Source organism: Ambystoma mexicanum, chromosome 1p (assembly GCF_040938575.1).
Source record: "Ambystoma mexicanum isolate Mex_15411 chromosome 1p, UKY_AmexF1_1, whole genome shotgun sequence".
Lineage (NCBI taxonomy): Eukaryota > Metazoa > Chordata > Amphibia > Caudata > Ambystomatidae > Ambystoma > Ambystoma mexicanum.
In genome coordinates, this window is record NC_090921.1 from 508,569,257 (window position 1) to 508,586,712 (window position 17,456).

Genomic DNA, 17,456 nt, shown 5'->3' on the forward strand with positions numbered 1-17,456 from the left:
CACAAATTGCAGTTGTTTTCAATTACTGAAAAGGAATGAAACCATGAGATTTTAGTTTGAAAGCACCTTTATCAGCACAGCAACCAATGCTACATAAGCCCAAGTCTTAGATAGCTGCACCCATGAGCACTAGACTTCACAGGTAAAAGGCCTACACACATTTCCCCAACCCACCGCCCCCAAAATACTGTACCTCGTAACGGGAGCCCACCAATATAAGAGTATGATGGGGAGGACATGGACATTTTAATCATTTTGTTCTCATTCCCCCTCGATAACCAATGGTAGTAATTAGGCGCAAACTAAAAGCAAAATGTGGTAGACTGCGCCACAAAAAAGTACTACCTTGTACAAGCTTCTTTCCAGGAGCAGATTTCTTGTCCTTGCATGGCAGAACTGGAGGGGGGAAAAAGAAAAGTAAAAAATTATTGCAAGAGCAAAACAACCACGAGATCAGAAAGGGTGGGAGGGGGACACATGTTTGCTCTGCCACCCCGAATTTGGTGGCATCTTGAAAGTAGAACTGTAAAAACTATTTTGATTTCACATTGTCCCATGTCAAGAGGGAACTTGGGAAACTATTAGCTGTAGGACAGACACCATGATACTCCAAAAAATACAAAATTTCCTGCCTCAATAAATTTGAAGAACATCCTAGGAGGCAATCTTGGATTGTAGAAACAATACCCCATATGGGTGACCCGCTATCCTCCAACCCCAGCTTAGAAAAGGCTCTGCAGGGGCAGTCTTTTCTGCAGAACCATATAGCTGCAAAAACTATTAACACTTATAAATCCTATTTTGATTCCTGCAGGCACCCATCAAGACACGTTTGTCTTTACATGGCAAACAAGCATGGACAAGGTCTGGCTTTATTTAATAGCACTTGCATCTCATATGCCTAACCACAGTCATAAACATATGACAGCCTCACATGCACAAGTCCTACCACAGATCAAACATTAGCAGCAGGCAAATAAAGCAATCTGCAGCCAGGAGGAATCAACGTGGGTGGGTTGACAAACAGCCATTTTATTCCTACAAGACGCATACATAGATAGAAATAAATAAAAAGGGGGTCTGGCGAGTAATAGCTACATTAGATTAGTGATAGGCTTCCTCCTGCCTTCCGCCTTTCCCAAAATACCAACTAGATGTACTCTCTGAAACAAGGAGCTGCTAAGACAAGTCATTATTTGGTAAACCTTGCTGAGTAGATAGCTAGAAGACCTAAAGAGGCAAGACAGGCTACAGCAGCCGAATCAGCTCTGAAACCATTGAAAAATTACTTTGGTTGGACATTACCCTGAAAGGGGAATGTATGCCATGTGTGAAAAAAAAAAAAAGGAAAAATCACAAGTTTGCCTACTACACTTGACCAGCCAAAAATATCCAGGGCGACATGTTCTTTAAGCCTTTTACTGTATAAATTCTACAACCTTGAACATCCTCTGCTGCCTTATGGCTCCAGGGAGCACAAGGTGCCAACCTATTCGTTTTGGTTCTTCAGAGACTAAAATTGCTGGCAGATGAGCTTTTTAGCCCCTGCTTGGAGCGTAAAAGATCTTGGTTAGAGCGATCAACGGCTTGACTCCCCAGTACAGCCAGTGCCATAAGAGGATGCATGCGTTTTGGCCGTGGCACAATTGTTGGCGGCTGAATTGACTGGTGAACCAGCTGCGAAGCTAGTTTTGCCATAGCAAAAACCACTCTAAATAAACTCCCCCCGCTCCCCATACCCCTCATCCCCTACTTACCTTTGCCATCTGTATATGTTCTTACCCTGCAGTGTTGGATCCATCCCTCCTACATATGAGAATCTGACGCTGCAGGGTCCACTTTTGTTTTTGGTCCCCATATACGGAAGCGGGGGGATACCCCGGCTACCCCATAAGGCAATCACTACCACACATGGTGAGCAGGTGACAACCTTGTAATTCATACTCCCCATGTTTGGTACTGATTACCCAAATTGGTAGTTTCCAAACAACCAAATGGTACTGGCCGAATTTGGCCAGTTGTACCATACGGTTAATTTGAAACTACCAATTTCGGCAATACCCCATAAAAAACATGCAACAGTAACTAGTCATTTCAAAATGACCAGTAGGAAACCCAACAGCCGGATGCAAAATTTGCACTCACCGTTGCCTAGTGATAATTGACTCTTGTGGGGTAAAAATGGTGTGGTGGCAAAAGTTGAGTAGGACTCCCATAGAAACCCCTAAAAACATAACTGAAATTTCGAAAGTGATTAAGGACTCGGCTCCCCCCAGACTGTAAAGTTTCGTTAATAAATAACAAAAACATTGCCCCACAGACAAACAAGTTACATTTTCAAAGGGCACAGCAGGCACCGTCCTTAGCCTTGAGTCCTTCGCTGCAGGGGCTGCAACAGGCAATGGGCTGCTCTAGCACGAGGATCGCTATGAGGGCTCTGGGACAAACACGTTTGGGGTTGGATTACGTCTTGGTAACCAATAGTGGCTCAGGGGAGGGATGAGGTGAAGAGGGGTCAGAAAGTGGCAGTGGGCCTCGGGAGGGACAGCTTCTTGCAAAAAGAGCACTACGAGGTGCCTGGGGGGCTCTAAAGCACCACTCACTCTCGTCAGGAAGCAGAATTAGAATAGGAAGCCTGTTCTGATGCAGACACAAAGACGGATGGGGCTCAGCTGGAGGTGAAAGACCAGCGCAGACCACAGGCAGGGCGATTACACCCTCCTAGGTGTATCGGAGTGGGCAGTAGGCCCAATCAGGAGTCATGGGCTTGTTCGAGGTGGGCAGGTAAAGGGGGACACAAGGTGCTATGGGTGGTGGGGAAAGTAACGCAGCTGCAGCAAGGCGGCTTCAGAGGGAAGCCATTTGCAGGAAAAACAGGCTTGAGGTGGTGGGAGGCTAGAGGGCACCATGTGAAATTTCCCTTGATCAGCATAACAACCATGGGCGTCGTGTGGTAAGCGCGACTACTGATAAACTATATCCCACTGTTTAAATGCCCATGCACAACTCACATGTATCGCAATGTCTTAACCACAATCAGCATGCAACTCGCGGCTAGAAATGTGCTGCACAAATCACTTATAGCAACCTATATGCTGTATATCCACATTGGATGTGTATGCTGACAGACTCTCGCTGTATAGTTGGAATGACTTTGTATTATTGCTGCCATCTGCCATATGTTGTACATTGACTCGAGCATTATAGGCTATAGTGCTTTGAAGCCAATAACCAGTATCCTGATCTGGTCTACCATTTGTTATGGTCGCACCCTGCTATAGTTCTGCTAGTCCTCGTGCTAGCAATACTGACCTGTGTACCCCACGCAACAGCTGTTACTCTGCCCGCACGCCGCCAGCCTACTCGCCCATAGTACTGTTGCCCTCTTTCTGTATTAGCCAGACAAACTGTACCTGCCGCCCATTTCTATGCATTTCATGTCAACGAACACCTCAAATCAAACTGAAGGCACACTTACTTTGTATTATAAAGAAGTGTCCATTTCAGTATTGCCAAGATGCTACTGTGATCAATTCATCTAGCATTACTGCTCTACCCTCTAGTATCCTCTTCATTGTATACTAGCCATAGGTTATCTGATCCTACACATAATCAACCGCTGGTTAAACCTTGCATACTACCCCAACCTAGTCATGCTTACGCCCAAGAATATGGAAAACAATGCATATAGCAACATTGCGCCTGGGATACCCCAACCATCTGCTAGGGTATATCCTGCACTCTCATACCAAGCAAGAGCCACCCATTGCGCATGGCCTTAAATCTACCATGCTCAGACTCAATTAGGCCTACGACCTTCTTACCAGACTTTAACCACCAGGTCAATGAAACCATGACATATGATATGGCATTTATAACACGCCTATGCACACTTGTTTCGAGGCAAGGGAGGGGGGAACAGCGGGAAGACAGACAACGATCCTACTAGGCCAGGTGTTATTCGGATCGCTCAAGCGCATGGGAAGGGGGTAACGGAGAGGGGAAAGTGCAGTACAGGGAGAGTAGAATAAATTAAAAAAGGCCAGATGGTGGCAAGTGCAAGTTAAGAGCAACTTAAGTGCTGATTGGGGACTGTAGGGATACAGAGAAAGTCCCCAGGTGGGGGTTGCCAAGGAGGCAGTGCAGGTGTGCCTGGGCCCGAGATCAGAACGGGTGGCCAGGTAACCAGTGCAGTTTCAGCCAGGAATTCAGCAGGGGAGAGAATGCAGAAGCAAAGAGGAAGGTTTTGGAGGTACTTCCGGAAGCGGAGATGGTTCTCCTCAAGTTCCAGGGAGGCAGGAAGCCTTTTCCAGAGGGAGGCCCCTGCTGAAGAGAGAGAGATCTACCACCAACTCGTTGCTTGGAGAAGCGACTGACCCCGAGGGAGTTGGAGGCGGATGAGCGAAGAGCTCGAGAAGGAAGGTATTTGGGAAGAGAGAGTTGATAAGGTTTGTTGATATAGCGCAACCAAAACCCTTAGGTAGCTGGGCGCGAGCATTACAAGAATATTTATAGCTTAGTTACAGGAGAATAATGAGGTAATGCGCCCCCAGTAGGCCTTGGGGACAATGCATAATCCTCGCAGCCACTGGGAGCCAGTGCAGAGATTTCGGTCCTGAGAGATACGATCCCTGGGATTGAGGCCAAGGACAAGTCTCGCCGTCCTGTTCTTCATAAGTTGCAAAGGGCGGAGAGTAGAGGCAGGAAGATTTAGGAAGAGGTTGTTGCAGTAGTCCAGCCTAGAGTGAAGCAGAGCTCTGGAGACACAGCTTCTGGGGGAAGGAGAGGAAAGAAAGAATACCTCTGAGGAGGTGTAGTTGGTAGTGTGACTTCTTAGAGACGTCAGATGTGAGGTGAGAAGGAGAGTGTGGAGTCGAAGATGACGAGGTTTTTAGCCATGCAGGTGGGAGCAGGAATAGGGTCAAGAGAGGCTGGCCAGAGAGCTGCAGGGAAGAAGTGAGTGGGTGTGCCAATGAGTAAAATCTCACTGGCAATCTCAGTCTTACTGGCATTGAGGCAGAGGTCACTGGCGGCACACCACTCCTGGCTAGCAGACAGTCTGATGAGAGGAATAGGCTGAGGGTAGCCTGAAAATGAGCTGGGTATCATCCGCATAGCACTGAAAATTGGGGCAGAGAGCAGCGATGCGGTGGGATAAGAGTGCCAGGTATTAGTTGAACAGCCAGGGAGAGAGGTTAGACCCCTTGGAGACACTGCAGGTAGAGAAAAAGATATCGGAGAGGAAGGACCCAATTTGGACCTGGGAGGGTGGGTCGGAGAGGAAAGAGCCCAGCCACGCCAGGGCCTGACCAGTGATTCCCAGGTTATTACGGAGACGGTTGAGCAGGATGGCATGGTTGACAGTATCTAAGGCAGAAGAGAGATCAAGCAAGATGAGGACACACAGGGTGTTGGAGTCAAGGTTGGAGAGCAGGTCTTCACAGATGTTCAGGAGAGCAGTCTGTGCTTCCGGCAGCTCTGAAGCCAGACTGATGGTCACGGAGACAACCAACAGATTCAGTGTGGAGATTAAGCTGGGAGATGGCCAGTTTCTCTAAGAGCTTGCCCAGGAAGGGAGTGATGGAGATAGGGCGATAGTTAGCCGGGCAGGAGGGGTCGGCAGAGGGTTTCAGGGAGTGCTTCGGGGGGATGGGAAGACTCCAGTGGCAAATTACCAGGTTACTCAGCGTAGTGACCAACTTACTCCTAGTCCATAGTCCCCTTTCCTCCATACTTGTGGGACATCTCTGTCCTGTGGGACGGGACCGGAGCACTTTTGTAAAAGGCATCCACATGTTTTCAAAAATGGGTCCCTCTTTCCTGCGTGGGGCCTGGCACGCGGCCGTAAACCCGCCCACCTTGGCTCCGCCTCACGCATCACCCATCAGTCCTTTTCTATCGCAGGGTCCAAGACCCATTAGCAATTACAGAGGAACCTTATTAGAGGGGATGGCGGGCGGGCGTATGGAGGAAAGGGGACTAGGAGTAAGGTGGTCACTACGGTGAGTAACCTGGTAATGCTACTACGTCCCGTCCCCTTTCCTCCATACTTCTGGGAGATTCCCCAAGCACTCCTTACAGGAACTATGGGTGGATGGAAATATCCCTTACTAAAACAGGTTCTTCAACACAACCTGGGCGTCAGCCCTAGAGCTCATATCGAGGCAGTAATGCTTACAGAAAGCAGATGGGGAGGCCCAAGTAGCCGCTCTAGCGATGGACTCCCAGGGAACATACTTCTGAAAAGCAACCTAAGCTGCCTTGCCTCGCACCTGATGTGCATGGATACCCTTAGGAGGTTTCAGCTTTTGGACGGTGAAAGATTCCGTGATACAAGCAGCAATCCATCTGGAAATGGATGCCTTAGACGCCGGCCTGCCCTGAGGTTTACTGAAGGTCACAAACAGTTGTGAAGAACTCTGAAGCTCGGCAGTCCTGTCCAGGTAGAACTTAAGAGCTCTTCGGATATCCAGGCAGTGTAGAACCCTTTCCGCCTCCGAGGCAGGGTTCGGAAAAAAGACCGGAAGGGAAATCGACTGATTCAGATGGAATTCCGTCACTACCTTTGGTAGGAAAGCTGGGTTTGTCCCAAGGACCACCTTGTCCTTGTGAAAGACCAAGAAAGGATGCTCCACCGACAATGCCTGGAGCTCACTCACTCTCCTCGCTGACGTAACGGCTACCAGAAAGGAAACTTTCCAGGACACGTACTTGAGGTCAACCGTAGCCATTGGCTCAAAAGGTTTATGGCACAGCGCTGTCAGGACTACATTTAGGTCCCAAGGTGGGTGCGGACTACAAACCGGAGGGTAGAGGCGTGTCAAACCAACAAAATGTCTCTTCACCACCGGGTTAGTTAACGAATAAGAACACCGGTATGCAGAGAGGTAGGCGGAGATCGCTGAGAGATAAGTCCTGCAGGACAAGACATGAACCCCTGACTCTGCTAGGGAGGAGACAAAGGACAGCACCGTGTCAATCGTCACCACCCTCGGGTCCGATTCCTTCTCCAAACACCAATGACAGAACCTGAGCCATTTACTCTTGTATTGGGATCTGGTCGAGGGTTTCCTCGCTGCCTGGAAAATGCGCATATTATCCGCAGACAAACCCAAAGGCTCTAGAGCCGTGAACTCAGGCACCATGCCGCCAAGCTGAGCGATTGTGGGGAGGGGTGCCACATCTGCTGTTCCCCTTGGTGAACAAGATCGGGAGTTACTGGTAACCTGATCGGCGGACACACCGACAGGTGTTGAAGTTCTGAGAACCAAAACCTGGCCGACCACCACGGAGCTATCAGTAAAAGAGAACAGTTGACAACTCTTCAACTTCCAAATTGCTCGATGAACCAGATGAAGAGGCAGGAAGGCGCAAGCTCTCATGTTGTGCCATGGGATCTCGAGTGCATCCCCCAGAGAGGAGGCTCCCAGCCCCCCTCTGGAGGTGTACTGAGGAAGCTTCTTGTTTACCACCGTGGCGAAGAGGTCCACCTCCGGTGTGCCCCAACTAGGGATGTAACGGTATAACGGTATACCGTTAAAGATACCACGAACCACTCAATTGAACAATAATAACTGTCACATTGTTCATACCGGTATACCGTTAAGTGTGCTTTTCAATCTGAGTTGGAAAGCTGCAGTAAGCAAGTGCTGCGCAGTCTTGGTCTTGCACTGTTGGATGTGCCATCTGCCAAGTAGTGTCAGTTGGAGCAGTTTTTAATGCCATTTCATAAACTACACGTGCCTGACACAAAATCAATATGTTAGCAATAGGAAGAATAAATACAGTGCCAAGAAGGAAAAGGGTTTACTTTGGGTTGGCGGCTTTGGAGTTTATATATTTATAATGTATGTTTGCTAAACGTATGACAATGGGGGGGATGTCCCTGGTTCTATCATTGAATTAACATATGATAAGTCACACTGCGAAATTCACTCATCTCTGTGGTTATTCCCTGCTGCCATACCAAAGGGTGACATGTCCTTGATTACCGAACACCTTTTTGCCCACAAGTAAACTAAAGGCTGTAACGTAAAGAGAGCATGCGTGTGCGAGTATACGCACAAGCTTATACTACCATCAGCCTCCATTGATCTGGGGCATGCATGTTATAAATATGGCAACATGTTCATCTTCACCAGTAGCCAGTGGGGGAGCTAAAAGCCTAAATGACCACTTAAGAAAAACTATTCAGTTTGCTTTGCCAGTCGCAGCAGGGCTCTCCCCCTCCTCTCTACACATGTTTGTGGTGGAAGCAAGGGGTGGCATTTCAGTGAAAAGTATGTTGAAAAGCCCAATTCTGACTCTGGGTGCTAGGTTTTGTTTGTGATGATAAATCTGACAATTTATGACCTTTTAGAAAATATTTGTTAAAATTGGTTAACTCCACCTGCTATACCGCGATAACCATGATATACCGTCATTTTGCAAGAAGGTTATCGTACCGTCATAAAACTAATACCGTGACACCCCTAGCCCCAACGCGAGAGGGGATCTCCGCCTTCAGCTCCCACTCGTAGCTGACCACTGTCCGCCGGCTGAGGGCATGCGGTGACATTCAGCCAGCCCGGGATATGTACTGCAAGCAGCCAGACCCCATGAAGCACGGCCCACTCCCAAATCTGGATGGACAGATCCACGAGAGGGGGAGACTTCGTTCCCCTTGCTTATGTAGTACATTGACACCGCATTGTCCGTTCTTATGCAGACCACCTTGTTGACAATGAGAGGTCTGAACCCCTTGAGCGCCAGAAAAAAATTGCCAGAAGCTCCAATTGATTTATGTGCAGGAGCTTGTCCTGAGGTGACCATAGGTCCGAGACCTGAAGAAGATCTAACATCGCACCCCACCCGAAAAGGGAGGAGTCTGTCGTGATCGTCCCCATGGGGCTTGGGTCCTGGAACCCGACACCCACTGACAGGTTGCTAAGAGAAGACACCAGTCCATGTCCACTCTCATGGAATCATTATCCGTTTGGAATCCGGGTCCACAGCCTGACGCCAGGAACTCCGAAGAGCCATCTGGGTCTGTCTCATTTTGAGACGAGCAAGAGGAAGAGCCAGCACACACAAGGCCATGAGGCCCAGAAGCCACTGGAACCACCAGGCCGACATGCTCTCCGACTGCGTAAATATCTGACACGTGGCCAACAGATCCGCCATTCTGTCCCCGGTCAGATACACTCGGCAGTCCATCGTGTTCCAACGAAAACCCAGGAAAGTCAGGTCCTGTCAGACCGTCATGGAGGATTTCCGCCAGTTCAACGACAGCCCAAGATGGAACAGGAGCTTAAGGAGAGACTGGAGGTTGCCCGCTGCTGCCAACGGGCAAGGGCTGTGTAGGAGCCAGTCGTCCAAATAGGGATACACATGGATACCCTGGAGACGAAGATGGGCCGCGATCACCGACATCTTCGTGAAGACATGCGGCGCCTGAGGCCAAAAGGAAGCACCCAAAACTGGAAGTGCTCCTCTCCCAAAGAAAAACGGAGGTATCTCCTGTGTGGGTTCCATATCAGGATATGCATGTACGCATCCTGAAGATCCACCACGCTGAGCCAATCGCCCGCCTGCAAAGAGGAGCGAATCTGGCCAGGCGTGATCATCTTGAATTTCTCTTGGGGTAGGAAAAGATTAAACCGGGAAAGGTCTAGGATGGTGCGCAGGCCAGCCTGGTTGGGATTGGGCACCGTAAACAGCCGGGAGTAGAATCCCTCCCCTCGTTCCCCAAGAGGAACGGGTTCCACAGCTCTGAGAAGCAGAGTTTCTGAACCTCGGCCTTGAGGGAGGGTGAGCCCGACAGCTGAAAAGGAGGGTTGAGGGGTGGGGTAGGGGTAAAGGTAAGCGGAAGCCCGCTCAAGCGACTGAAGACCCATCGGTCTGCATAATGGTCTGCCACTCCTCCCAATGAGACGCATTGCGTCCTCCCACCGGGGTCTCGTGCGAGCGCGGAAAACCCTCATTTGGCAGGTTTATCGGTGGCGGTGCCACCTGAACCTGGAGGAGGCTGAGGAGCGGGAGAAATACCGCATACGCTGTTGTCCAAGGCGGTTATTCCCCGCAGGAGTACCCACACTGCGATTTTTGAGATCGAGGAAGCCCCTAAAACCAGAGGAAGGTCGACCTTGCAACAACGGCCTTTGAGTCTTGAAGGGAGGTTTAAGCAGAACAGACAATGATTTGGCCGTCTGGGTGCTGTCTTTGGTTAGCTCTACATCAGTAGAAGAGTGAAAAAGCTCCTTACAATCAAATGGGAGGTCCAGAACCTTGTCTTGCACCTCCTTCGAGAACTTAGTGGCATGTAGCCATGCTTGCCGTGAGGCATCAACCCCTAGCATCAGACCCCGAGCTGAGGTGTCTACGTGGTGAGCCGCAGCCTCCAGGAGATCCTGGGCCAAGACCTGGCATCGGAAAGGCCTCCTCTGAAATCCTCCAGCTTCTCGACCGGAATATGCTCCTAACTCCGACAGACCTCTCCACATCCGCATGTTAGCTCCCACCAAAATCATTTCTGCATTGGCCTGCCTGAGCTGCAAGGCCGAATTGGCAAAGATTTTCCTCCGTAGGGAGTCCAGGAGCTTGTCCTCTTTCCGTCCGCCCCCCAACACCACTGCCACCCAAGACCTGAGTCGCCGTCGCAGAGGAGGAGGAGGAAGCTGCAGGTCTGGATTGCAACGTGGCTGCAGCCACCACTGTGGAGGAGGGAGGCGGACAAGACGATAAGGCCACTTCTTCCGAGTAATGTAGCCTGTACCTCGCGTCAATCTTTTTTATTGACAAAAAGTCCAGAGTGTGGCTTTTCCCAAACTCTTCGGACCTCGGCCAGACCGTCCTTCTGCAAGAACAGGCCAGTACGCTCCAAAGGAGACAAGGTGAACGCCCCAGAAAGCACGCCCTCCTGCGGAGCAGGTGCCTCGGGCACCGGAACATCCAAGAAGCTCATCATGTCCAGTACCTGGTCATGGAAAGCTCTGGTAGAGCGGCGCAGGTCCTCTTTGTCCCGATCGCCTTGAGGGTCATCTGACAGGTCCGGCTCCTGCTGAGCCAAGTCAGACACTGCCTTGTCACCTGGGGACAATGGTGGCACAGGCGGAAGCGCAGGGGGAGGCACCACAGGCAAGGGAGGCGCTGGCGGAACAACCGACGGGACGGGTGGAGCCGGAGGCGCGGGTGGACACATCTCCTTGAAAAGCCCCTTGAAATATTCCCTCATGGGGTTCGGTGCGCACAAGCACTTGAAATTTACCGAAAGGCATCCTCAGGAGATTGTTTTGGAACCTGAGAAGGCCTCTCATGAGGTGGACAAATCCAGCGACACAACGGGGAAGGGTGCCACACCGGCCCCTCCGCCGACGTATCCACATCAAGGGAGCCACCCCCGCTGGCAACGAAACATTGTACGGAAGAGGCATCCGGGCGTTCCAATCATAAACCGGCCGCTAAGGATGCGCACAAGGGACCTTAGGTTCACCTGAAGGACCGAACACTACACCAGGGGCCGATGGCGTAGTTGTAGGGGTAGTACCTAAAATGGCCGCCGTGGTCGTGGCAGGAACAGGCGCCATTTTGTCCTCATCTGAGGGGGAACTGCGGCACGTGAGGAAGTGAGGCAGGGGTCCACGTCGATGGATCAGGGGGTCTTAATTTTAGCCTTGACTTAAGGAACCTCGGCAGAGCCGGTACTATGAGGCCTGGAATGTTTCTGCGACATACCAACCGCCAACTGAGCCTTCAAAGGAAGATCCTCGGCACTGACGATAACAGAAGAAACTTTCTTCTTTGACCCCTCAGCAGATCTGGTGTCAACACAAGAGCGGGAATAGTGCGCCGTCACCGATATGGCCTCGCCCAGCCCCTCAGAACTGTTGGTAGCCTTAGCCTCTGTGCGAGGGACCTACGCCCGGTAGAAGCCTCATCGGCACGGGCCTCGAACATCCGTTCGGTAAACACAAGCCCAGCCAAGATCTCGGGGCATACCCCGGTTTTGTTTTTGAGGGAAGCCGAAAGAGCGGCCTCAGAGCAAGCTCTGATACCCCACGACTCAGTAGAACTGGGTCGACACACAGCCCCCACAGGAGGGGCCTCGGAGTGTACTCCGGTGATCACAGGCCCTTTACGGAGACCCTCAGAGAAAACTCCGGTAGAATTATTAGGCCCGACAGGCACCTCAGGGCGAACCCCGGTAACAGAGCAATCAATGCCCCTCCCGGCTCGAGAGGAACCCGGGAAGGTATCTGTCATGATGCATACCCCCGGGCATCCAGACCACGTCCATCAGCCCCGGGAGCAGGCATCATGTTGCCTTGAGAAAACCCAGAAACCCCTGCTAGGGGTTGTCTGGGTTCAGTCCTGGCACCTATGGCGCCAGGCTCATATGGGACATCAGTCCTGGCACCATATGAGCCTGGCGCCTAGGTGCACACTTACCTGATGCAGACCATGCTGCAAGAAGATCCAAGCCCATGTGAGGCCTGGAAGGGACTACTTTGTTACTCGGTTGTGGTCGGGGAGGAATACCTACCTGGGACAACTTTGGTGGCTATTTAAACCACGCCCGAAGAGCAGCACACGCTTCGCATTATTCTGCATCCAGCAGCGTAGCGTTCACCATGCCAGCAGCAGCATCCAGCCTTCTGCCACACCCGCCTCGAACCTGGAGCACCTAGAAAGAAGGACAGAAGCAAAGGTTAGGGTCAAGAGTATTAACTGATGACCTGATCCCGAATTCATCGCATCTTCAAACCAGAGGAAAGACTTTTAAAATAAAGCGTTGCATCACCAGCAGCAGCGCACCATACTCACCGTTCCACGCAGCATCTCTTCGATCTGGCGCGGTCTTCATCTTTACATCGCCGAATCCCGGCACCTAAGAGGGGACAAACAAACAACAAGGTGAGCAGAGAGAACAGACAGACAATCTCTTTAGCCGCCATATGCTTACCTGATTTTACCGCCGGAGGTATTATTCATCAGCACGCCACATCTTATGCCGCACCCGTGAGAAAGCAGCAAGTTAAACCCTTGGCATTATTTACCAGACAGTGTTGGGTAAAGCTGCAAGATAAAAAAGAGGAATTGGACAGGAGTGAATTCCAGACATTTTGAACTCTTACGAACTATATTCATTTACGGCTCTTTGCCAGGACCTTTTGGAGTCAGGATTCGTCTACAACTCTTCCAATAGCTTCAGGCCAGTGAAGCAACATCAACGCGCCCCTGCGTACACAGGATGGAGAGCTCATCCTTCAAGAATATAAGGTGAGATTGCTGACAGGGCACTTCAGAGGTGATTAGTGGGGAGGACAGTTGGGGTGCCATCACTTGAATCCACAAGTGGCTAAATCCATCTCTCCACTTGGAGAATATTTCTACGAGTCAAGCAGACAAGATTAGGAGGGCAGATCCAGTCAGTCATCGCTGCACTACGCATCACGTGGGTGGAGGCCGCAGCAGTCCGGGTCCGACCGACGCCCCTGTGGGAGCCAAGTGAGCGTAACAGTATCCCCCGGCCAGGGTGCTCTGAAAATTAAAGAACTTACCGGGCTTTTTTCTTCTCGTCGATGAACACCTGAAAATGAGGAGTACGTCCGAACACCACCTCCCACCGCTCCAACCGACGTTCAATGCCCGGACCGAAAGGGAGTCGCAGTAAAACAGGAGTCCCAACGGTGTTCCAGACCCAAACACTCTAAACAAAGAGTATGGGGATCCGCCCTCGCGAAGCGACGATGACACGATGAACAGTCTGGAAAATCTAGTTTAAAAGACAGACAGACTAGTAAACTAACGCTAGCGAGAGCCAGAGAGGGAAAAAAGGGAAGAAAATCTTTTGAGGATGCAAGTGCGTCCAGCCCCGATCGTGCGGAGAAAAGGACTGATGGGCGATGCGGAGCCAAGGTGGGCGGGGTTACGGCCGCGTACCGGGCCCCACGCAGGAAAGCGGGACAAAATTTTTGAAAAAAATGTGCATGCTTTTAAAAAAAAAAAAGCTCCGGTCCCGTCCCACAGGACGGAGAGATGTCCTATAAGTATGGAGGAAAGGGGACGGGACGTAGGAGTGATTGCAGAAATCAGCCAGGGAGTCGATGTGATCCTTGATAGTTTGAGGAACAGGGGTGAACCTGTTTCAACAAGACTTTCATCGATCGGACTGGTCTAGAAACCTCGTCTGCAGAAAAAAGGGGGAAGGCAGAGGAGGGAGGGCGTGGCTGAGGAAGGGCCAGAGGAAGAGCAGAGAATGGAGGGAGGCGATAGGAGAAGAGCGAGGACAGGATGTCCTGTGTTTTTTAAATGAAGTGAGAAGCCAGGACTACAGGAGAGGTAGAGACTGCAGCAGGATTATACCAACAACTAACAAAAGTTCAAGCATCAATGCAAGATCAATGGATAAAAACTTACACCTTCAAACCCACACCCAACATACCTTGCCCAACAGCAATCAGCAACTGGAGACTTGTCCACAGGCTCCTTAAAAGAAGCCTCCCAGAGACACAGTCCAATAAGTATTACTCCTGTACCAGTAACTGCTACAGAAAAACCGAACACTGAACAATTTATTCCCAAGAATACAAAACTGCCATCGGAAAATAACATCGCCATCAAAGGAGGTCTTACCAATGCTAGGTCTCCCACAGCCCATGCACTTGATATCTCAGGCAACCATACTACAGACGCAAAAAGAATACAATGACAGCTACAGTATCATCCGAGCATGGATGGCACAACATAGACTTTGCTTAAATGATGACAAGACAGTTACTCCTGGTAGGAACTCCAGCCAAACTGAACAGACTCGACAGTCACTTTAACACTTCATCATTGACGGCATCAAGGTTTCAAAAGGATGTCAAAACCTTTGTACATTGACGCGACACTGCCTAGATAGACAAATTAATGCCACTGTATCTTCCTACACCTGTAAGCTCATCAATGCCTGCAGACCCTTTCCAACACCCGACAACTGCATTACCCTAGCTAGGGCCCTCGTACTAACCAAGCTGGATTACTGTAATGCCTTATATCTAGGGACCAACAATCTAAAAAAAAAAAAAAATACACATTTATCAGAATAATGCAGCAACCAACTTCGAGAAAACTCCACATCTCAGAGCTGATTAAGTGTGCGATGGCTCTCAATCAACCAGAGAATTCAATTCAAGACTCTTACCTTCAAATGTCTACATAACCAAGCACCAAGGTACCTATGTGAGAAGTTCAAACACTGCACCCCACTCCGCCTGACTAGATCCTCGCAAGCCTCATCATACCGAGATTCAGGCTACAAAAAGCAGGAAGGTGGGAGCTTCCTGGTACGTCTTACCTCCAGGCATTAGATTAGAACCTTCTTACTACAAATTCCAAAAGTCCATCAAATACTGGCTCTGCACCAATGAAGAATAACCTCCCTGGGCCCTGTTGAGCGGCTCATTACTCAGATTGCATCTAGTCCCACCCTGCTCGTTTTGCTTGGAGAAGTCAATCTCCATCTTTACTCCAACATCCCCTTTATCAATACTTCACTCATCTGCTCTCTCCACTTTCTTCTACTCCTACCTCTGGTTCTACTCTCGATTAGATTCGTACCTCATAATTTACTGTCTCCTCCATCTCTGTCTCTCCAATTTTGCCTACTGAGTTTCCCTCTTCCCACTTTCCTCTTATAGCATCTGCCCCGCCTCCTCAAACACTTTCAGCGTGGCTTGCGCAACTTTAACCCTTCACTTTTCTATGATACCTGTACAAATTCCCTCCCATCTCACAATTCTCTACTCTTTCAGCAGAGAAAGCAACATCCATACTCAACTCTATCCTCACTCTCCCTTTTGGCCTACTCTCAAACCTGCCCAACCTTGGCTCTCCCCTCATATCTCCTCTGTGCACGGTCTTCTCTGCCGCCTCGAAACTGTGCTGGCGCAAGCTCTGCACTCCTGCTCATCAGGGAACCTACTTATCTTACCATGCGCTTTATGATGCCTTAAATCCGGCAAGTGCTCTTATTTTTCATATCTTCTCCATAGCCAATCTTCTCACCCTCTTCATATTTTTATTTTTCAAACCTTGACTCTCCTTCATTCCCAGACCTGATCCCTGTTTACATCATCCCTATCCGTATCCGACCTTGCTCATTTCTTCTCTTCTAAAGTACACTCCTTACGTCAGGACATCCGATCATCACCTTCATATAACTTCTCTTTTATTCTTTCCTAAGCCCCCTCAGATGGAGTCTAACTTTGCTCCTGTATTAAATTCCGACATGGGCCTCCTCTTGGCCAAAGCTTGCCCAACCGCTGCCCCCAATGATCCTGTTCCTGCTCTACCCATTTCAAAGTTTACCAGCTCTTAGTACCTTTCCTCACATCTTTTTTTCAACATCTGTCTTTTGCCCTCTGCTTTAACATGCAATTATTATTCCCATCTTAAAGAAACCCACAGCCAACCATCTTCTGGTTTCTAACTTCCACCCCATTTCTCTTCTACCCTTTAAGCTTCTTGAACGTCTTGTTTATTCACAAATCTCTAAATTCGTCTGATCTCTCTTCTCCCACCCAGTCTGGTTTTCTTTCCCATCATTCTACAAAACAGCCCGGACACGCATTCTCACAGCTCGTTATTCAAAACACTCAGTTCTCATTCGTCTTGATCCATCTGCTGCTTTTGACACAGTGGATCACTCCTTGCTTCTGGACTCCCTTCCTCTTTTGGATTTCGTGGGTCTGTTCTATCTTGGTTCTCGTTTTACCCATCTAAATGGCACTTTTTCTGTTTCTTGGGACGGCAATACATCTTTCTCCCTTCATGGTGTTCCAAGGGCCCATTCTTGGACTGTCGTTTCCTTTCTTCCTCTATCATCTCATCCTTTGGAGTATCACACCAATGATACTCAACTTTCCTGCTCATCCTTCACTCCTGACATTCAGGACACTCACATCCCGTCTGCTATTAAAACCTGGATGACTTCCCATTTTCTTACTTTAAATGCTGGAAAGCCCCAAGTCTTATTCTTTCCGGCCAACACTCATCACGGTCTCTTCCTTCCACTCTCCATCTAGTCTTTCTATTCCTCCTACTGCCCGTAATCTTGGTCTTTACTGACTCCAATCTTTCCTTTGCTCATCGCATCTCTTACATCGCGTGCCTGTCCGTTTCACATTTACAATATCCGCCCATTACTTACTTTTCACGCCACAAAATGTTTTCTTCGTAGTTTTCTCCGGACTCTGTTCAGTTGTATTCTTTCTGTTCACATCTTGCTGATGTACTTTATTGTAATTAGTGGAAACATAACCAGATATTAACTTTATACAGGTAAATAGTGAAGTTGATCAAGCCCCAAGGAGCGGCTCCCTTCTCCAGCCTTCTCCCCAACCGTCAGAGCTCGCTCTCCTGCATCCCTCGCCCGTCACAGGATTCCAGGTACAGATCGTAGCGGTTCGTGCTGTAGCACGCGTACTAGCAGG

The 17,456-nt window shown here is 49.7% G+C and overlaps 1 protein-coding gene across 1 annotated transcript in view; it reads right to left on the reverse strand.

Annotated features, from left to right (window-relative positions):
* Positions 1-17,456, reverse strand: part of CHAF1A (chromatin assembly factor 1 subunit A) — a 616,874-nt gene that overhangs the window by 581,254 nt on the left and 18,164 nt on the right. The window contains exon 2 of the mRNA XM_069649371.1: positions 346-396. Within this exon, the coding sequence (XP_069505472.1) occupies positions 346-396 (51 nt within the window). The remainder of the gene's footprint in view (positions 1-345; positions 397-17,456) is intronic.